The sequence below is a fragment of the Convolutriloba macropyga genome, chromosome 13 (genome assembly GCF_964194025.1).
Source record: "Convolutriloba macropyga chromosome 13, txConMacr16.3, whole genome shotgun sequence".
In the NCBI taxonomy this organism is placed as follows: domain Eukaryota; kingdom Metazoa; phylum Xenacoelomorpha; order Acoela; family Convolutidae; genus Convolutriloba; species Convolutriloba macropyga.
In genome coordinates, this window is record NC_134480.1 from 6,091,707 (window position 1) to 6,098,012 (window position 6,306).

Sequence of the window (6,306 nt, forward strand, 5' to 3'; positions counted from 1 at the left end):
TGATATGAATATTGTCCCAAAATATTGTCCCAGGGCATTTAGTCTTTGGCCAGTTTTCTTTCCTTGTTCCACAAACTTTTAAGTTTGAACTAACGAAAATGAATAGTGTCGATTGTAAAATCTGTAATCGAACGCTCTCGGATGAGCGCAGCCTAAGAAGACATATGAAAACTGTAGACAAACATTACGTAGTAACAAATTCGTTCATTTGCGATGAATGCGGTTTCACAGATGAAAAAGTTGTCGAACTTGAAACCCACATGAGACAACAACATGACTCAATCAGGCCCCGGTATTGCTTGTACTGCAACAAATTTTATGGAACATATGACCAAAACTCACGGACTTCCAGTGTGGGACGCAGAAATAGAAAACAACCGAAGTTCTGGTTTACTACCCTCAGAACAAGCATTAGGTGGAGTGCTGAAAACTTACGATATTCCGTTCGGTGCGAACGAGATTGATCTCCTGAGCTTCATGCATAGCAAGCGCACAGAAATAGACAAAATCGTGGAATTAAACACTCAGAGTCACGCACAAAAAATTCAGTTTTGCGCAATGGTTCAACTCATTAAACCGTCGAGCGATGAAAACATAAATAGTCAACCAGATCGAATAAAAATTTACATAAACTCAAAAGTGCAACGCGTAGATTTTGTCGGGTTGAACAACAACTCATTCGCAGAAATGGTTGAGCAAATGTTGATCTCACTCAACAACTTTGCATCGCATGGGAGTGGATGGACCGTTGACAGCATTGAAAATGTTGAGATTCGTTTGGTGAGGTCAAAACCGATTGCTGCTTCTTCCTATTTAGCCTTGCCCACTGAGCTAGCTATATGTCAATACCTGCTGAATATCCGCAACCGATCAGATGAAAATTGTTTCCTGTACTGCTTCACTGCTCAGTACCACAAAACATTTGGACCACCAATCGTACCCGAGAATGCGCGATGGAGGCAAAAAACAAACCCCATCATGTAGAGTCCCGACAACCCGGTAGCCAAACAACCAGTAGGCGAATTTCTAATGCAGATGTCTTTTCACCAATTCGAGAAGTTCGAGCAACTAAATCAGGTTCGTGTAAAGGTTGTCAGACATTCAAACGGCAAACTGATACCTTTCCGTATATCAAAAAATCAGAAATCAGACTTCAACCTTGACTTACTTATGCTAAGTGATGAATCGATGCATCACTATGTGCTAATTACCAACATCAAAAGGATTAATACACAAAAATAAACAGATAAATCTCCGCAGGGACAACCATTTGTGCCGCAACTGTTTTCACGTGAGCTCTTCTTTGAGCCGACTTGAGAAGCATGAGCAAATATGTCATGAACATTCTCAAGCAATAATCAAAATGCCGAAAACTGAGCAGCAAATCTTTGAATTTAAAAACTTGCAAGCTCGTTGGTTTGCGCCAATAGTAGGGTTTTTTGATCTGGAGTCAATAATTGAACCAGTTGCGGAAAACAGAACCAGTACTCAGAACACGATAACACGCACAATCGTAGAACACAAACCCTGTAGCTATGCTTCGCTTTTTGTCGCACTCAATGAAGTCGAACCCTACTTCTTCGATATCCAAAGTGGGCATAATATGATGTCCGAGTTTGTGAAGTCGCTTGAACAAATCGCAAAACAAATTTATGAATTCCAGCAAAAACACCGAAACTTTGAAGGTGAGCCAACAACCCCTAAAGTCGAAGCAACTCATTGCTGGATCTGTGAGTCTGACTTAGATCAAAGCCAGCAAAACCCTACGGTGCTGGATCATTGCCACTTCACTGGAAAGTTTCTTGGGTGGGCACACACTTTCTGCAATTTGAAACGCGGAACAATAAATTTCACCCCTGTTTTTGCTCACAATCTAGCAAATTACGATCTTCATCAAGTGGTGCTAGCACTGCAAAGTTTGGATCAGAAGAACACAATTTCAATTGTTCCCAACACTAGTGAGAAATTTATTTCGTTACAAATTGGTGTATACATCAAGTCAATTCAGAACAAAAAAGGCGTGTGGCACAACCAGTACGAATATATACAACTCCTGGACTCATTCAAATTTATGAACACATCGCTAGACAAGTTAGTCCGAAACTTGCCCTCAGACCAATTCACATTACTCGAACAACATTTCCAAACTTGGCCCGAATCATCCACTAAATTGCTGAAGCAGAAGGGATGCTTCCCATACTGCTACATTCATAGCTTTGAAAAATTGCAAGAAACACAGCTTCCCCCTCGAGAGAAATGGACAAACAGCTTGCAGCAATTCGATGTTACAGTAACCGAAGCTGAATATGCGCGCGCGATCGAGGTATTCAATTTATTTCAGTGTCAAAATATCGGAGAGTACTACAATCTTTATCTAAAAACAGACGTTTTTCTCCTTGCCGATGTTGTACTTTTTTTCCGCAATGTATGCTACGAGACATATGGACTCGATTGTTGCCAGTATTACACCGCATCAAATTTGTCTGGTGGCGCAATGCTGAAAGTTTGCCGACCTGATCTGAAACTTTTGACTAATCGCGAACAGTTGGATACGGTGGAAAGTCTCATACAAGGTGGAGTGAGCTGCGTTCACAGCAAACGTCTCGGTAGAGCAAATAACAAGTTTCTTCCCGACTACAAACCAAAAGGTATTCATCTTTCATAATTATGATCGATGCTAATAATTTGTAAGGGGGTATAATGGAAAAATTCGCGCTTCCACTCCGTGGCTTCGAATTGTTCGACAAAAGTGACTGGACAGATAACGATGCCGAAGAAATCCTGCAACGCGTTTTGAAAATACCAGATGATGATGAGACTGGTTACATTGTCGAAGTAAACTTCAGCTATGCTGATCATCTACATAATTTGCACGCAGATTTTTCTTTGGCACCAACTAAAGAAGCGATCGAGGAAACCTGGCTGAGTCAATACCAGTGCGACTTGTTAGACGAAATGCAAATAAAAAAGCCTTCAAAAGTCAAGAAACTTGTTCAGACACTTTTCGACAAGAAAAACTACACGCTGCATTACCAGACCCTGAAGCTCTATGTAGAATTGGGACTAGTCGTGACAAAACTGCACCAATTGTTATCATTCAGACAAGACAAGTGGTTGACCCCCTATGTGCGACTAAACACTGAAAAAAGAAAGCAGGCAAAAACCAAATTTGAGGAAGATTTTTTCAAATTAATGGTCAATTCTTCTTTCGGGAAAACTTGAGAGGGAAATCAAAACCGGATAAAAGTGAAACTGACGCACACTGAAGAAGAAACTCTCAAATGGACAGACAGACCCGAGTACAAGTCATCGAAAATTATTAGCGAAGATCTAGTAACAGTGAGCCTTCAACAACTTGAAATATTATGGGACAAGCCAACCATAGTCGGTGCTTATATATTGGATCTGGCTAAAAAGTATATGTTCGAATTCCTTTACAACGTAATGGAGAAAAACTTTGAGTGCAATTTGTTGTACTCGGACACAGACTCGTTTGTATATGAAGTTCGATCAAGAGATTTCTTTGCCGATTTACAGCGAAAAAAAACCGTAGCTGACCACTCTGATTTTTCCAACTTCCCTCCCGAACATCCACTGCACAACAAAGACAATGCACGTGTTACTCTCAAATTCAAGGACGAGATGGGAAGCCGGCTTATATCAGAGTTCTGTGGATTGAAACCCAAACTGTACTCAATCAGGCTCGCTGAAGGTAGTTAAGTTTTTTCCACTTGAGTTCTTTCACACACAATCTTTCAACATACGCACATACAAAAAAGACAGCAAAGCAAAAAGTTTTTTTGCACGAATCAGTGCCGGTATACTTTGTGAAAAAACAAGTTTCCTTTTCAGGCCCCGCTAAGCCATCAGCGAAAGGAGTAACAAGAGATGCACGGCGCAGCATGACCCACGAACTATACAAAAGAACTCTTCTTGGTGGTGAGGTAGTGAGCATCCTCAACACCCAAATAGCTTCGAGCAACCACAGGCTCCACACAATTGTTGTGAACAAAAAGTCATTGTCGGGTTATGATGATAAAAGATTCATCATGAATGACCAAGTATCAACTCTGCCCTATGAACATCAATGTTTGAGAGATGACATGTTCTTCCGCACAATAGTCAACGACCCTGATTGGGGCTCCGAAGATGAAAAACCGAAAAAGAGCAGCAGCAAAAAACTCAGCAGAAAAACAAGCACCAGCCGCAAGATACCACAACTCAACAGCACAAAAACAAGCAGCAAAAACAGCAACAGCAACAACAACAACAACAACAACAACCAAGCATTGCACAAACCAGCAGCATACACAACACAAGCTTCGATTCTATTCCCGACCCAGGTTTTCATCAGCGAGAATATAGCGAGGACGAAATTGAATGAAAACCTTGTTGATTTTGACAAATTGTCCGACTTGTCGGACAGCGGATCCTCGACACACCCGGCTTCCGATGGCTTTATATTGGACCAAGCAGTCGAATCGGATACCGCAAGTGTTTCAAGTGACATTCATGTGAGTTTGGCATCAACGGAAAGTAAAAAGAGAAAGAAGAAAGCCGGAAAAGGAGCTGCGAAAAAACCAAGAGCTCGCATTATAGACTATTCATCAACTGATGAAGATTAAATTTATTGTTTTGTGTATGTTATCTCAAAGACTAACTAAGATTTTAAGCACGCGAACAGAAGTATAAAATAAGTAAGCACCAATTGAGATGAAATTTGAGTTTTTATCAAGTGCTGAACGCTCGGTCCCTCCTCTTCTTGTTTTCCACAAGTTGTTGTTCAAACCTATTGCTACTAACAACTCTGTCAGTAAAAAGTTCCTCTCAGGAAACCAGTAGCAGTTATTTCAAGTCTCAATCAAAAATCCTCCACCCGGAAACAAAACTCCCCCATCGTGCGCCGCGAACCACTATCTGGATTGCTAGCAGCTGTTTGATCTTCACCTCGGTATCTTGCAAGGCCGATATCAAAAGTTCGCGACCGGAACTTCTACGGCGAGCTCAACCTCCCGAGTTCACAGTCTATCATCGGAATATTGGATTCTTGAAATTGACTTGAAATAACCAACCAACCGATTAAGTGAGAGAAACTTTGGCCTTTTCTCCAACTCATTATCATAAACAAGAACCACTCAGTAAAGATAAATTGAATAGACAGGTTACATTTTTGTATAAACAAGACACATCAAAAAGCAAAAGTGTGTACAAATCATTTCAAAAGGAATAAATTGAAAAAAAATCGCGGGCTTGACTTCTCAGTTTTCAAAACTGTTTTGTTTCACTTTTGGTTGAAGCCATCATAGATAACATTTCATCATATTAAACGGTTTTGTTACTGTGAAGTTCATTGTGTTAGCCTGACATTAGCCGAATCCTTTAGCTCCGTAATCTATCTAGATTTCATGTTGCAAATACTGATGTTTTTATTTGCTTTGATAATTTTTTTATATTCCATTGCAACAGATTTAATGCATGTTTAGCAGCTAGATAATCGGATACCATTGAAAGTTACCAAACCAATTGAAAAAGTAAAGATTCAGAGGGGAAAGGGAATCGGCTTCAGATCTCTTGCTGAAATGATTTTTTTTGTCATGAGCAAAGGTCTGATTAAAAAACAGGGAACTCACAAAACTGCTGCACGTGGGTAAAACCAGATGAAAGAAGACTGATAGGAATAGATAAGAAGCGTACATCTGTGCCAAGACTTTACTGTTGTAGAGGATGTCAGAGAAAATTGGCGATTAGGTTTTTTTCGAACAAAAACTTTTCAAACTTTAAACCTACCACCTATTTTTTCGAGAATTGACGCTATTCTGTTTATTTTTGTTCCAAAACCTCTTTTTCAATTACTTGAGATCGAAATTGGGGGGGGGGGGGGTCAGCTTGCTTTACCTAAGGAAATTGTTATACTTGTTCTCGATAATCGCCCATTTTGCTTATTTGATGCCAAGTTTTTTGCAGCTCCCAGGTTCATTAGGTCGTATAGAAGGCAGAAGTAGAAAAGAGGTACAATAAAATAACCTAACTTTAAAGATTATATTGAGAAAATGATTAAAACTGATCCAAATTTTAAGTGCTTAAACAAGGTTTTCTCAGGCCCCGAATCAATGTTTTTTTTTAGCCAAAACATCGTAAAAATGCTACCCCTTTGATCCCCTGTACCCCCTTTGTAATTTGCCGAAATTTCATCTTTTTCATCTTGACGGTGGGTGTCCAAATATTTCAAGAATTTTGCAAAAACTTGAAATTTCTGACATATTTTGGCCAAAAAATGGGTCAATTTTGACTAAGGTATGTTAATTG

General features: G+C 39.9%; 1 protein-coding gene across 1 annotated transcript; it reads left to right on the forward strand.

The window, feature by feature from the left end:
- The first annotated feature begins 1,363 nt into the window (after positions 1–1,363).
- LOC142352102 (uncharacterized) lies at positions 1,364–2,665 on the forward strand. Its single transcript, XM_075404474.1, has one exon. The coding sequence runs from the start codon at positions 1,364–1,366 to the stop codon at positions 2,663–2,665; it is 1,302 nt and encodes a 433-aa protein (XP_075260589.1).
- The last annotated feature ends 3,641 nt before the right edge of the window (positions 2,666–6,306 follow it).

Bases quoted from the DNA above. Each gene is read 5' to 3' on its own strand.
- LOC142352102 (XM_075404474.1), top strand. From the start codon at position 1,364: ATGCCGAAAACTGAGCAGCAAATCTTTGAATTTAAAAACTTGCAAGCT.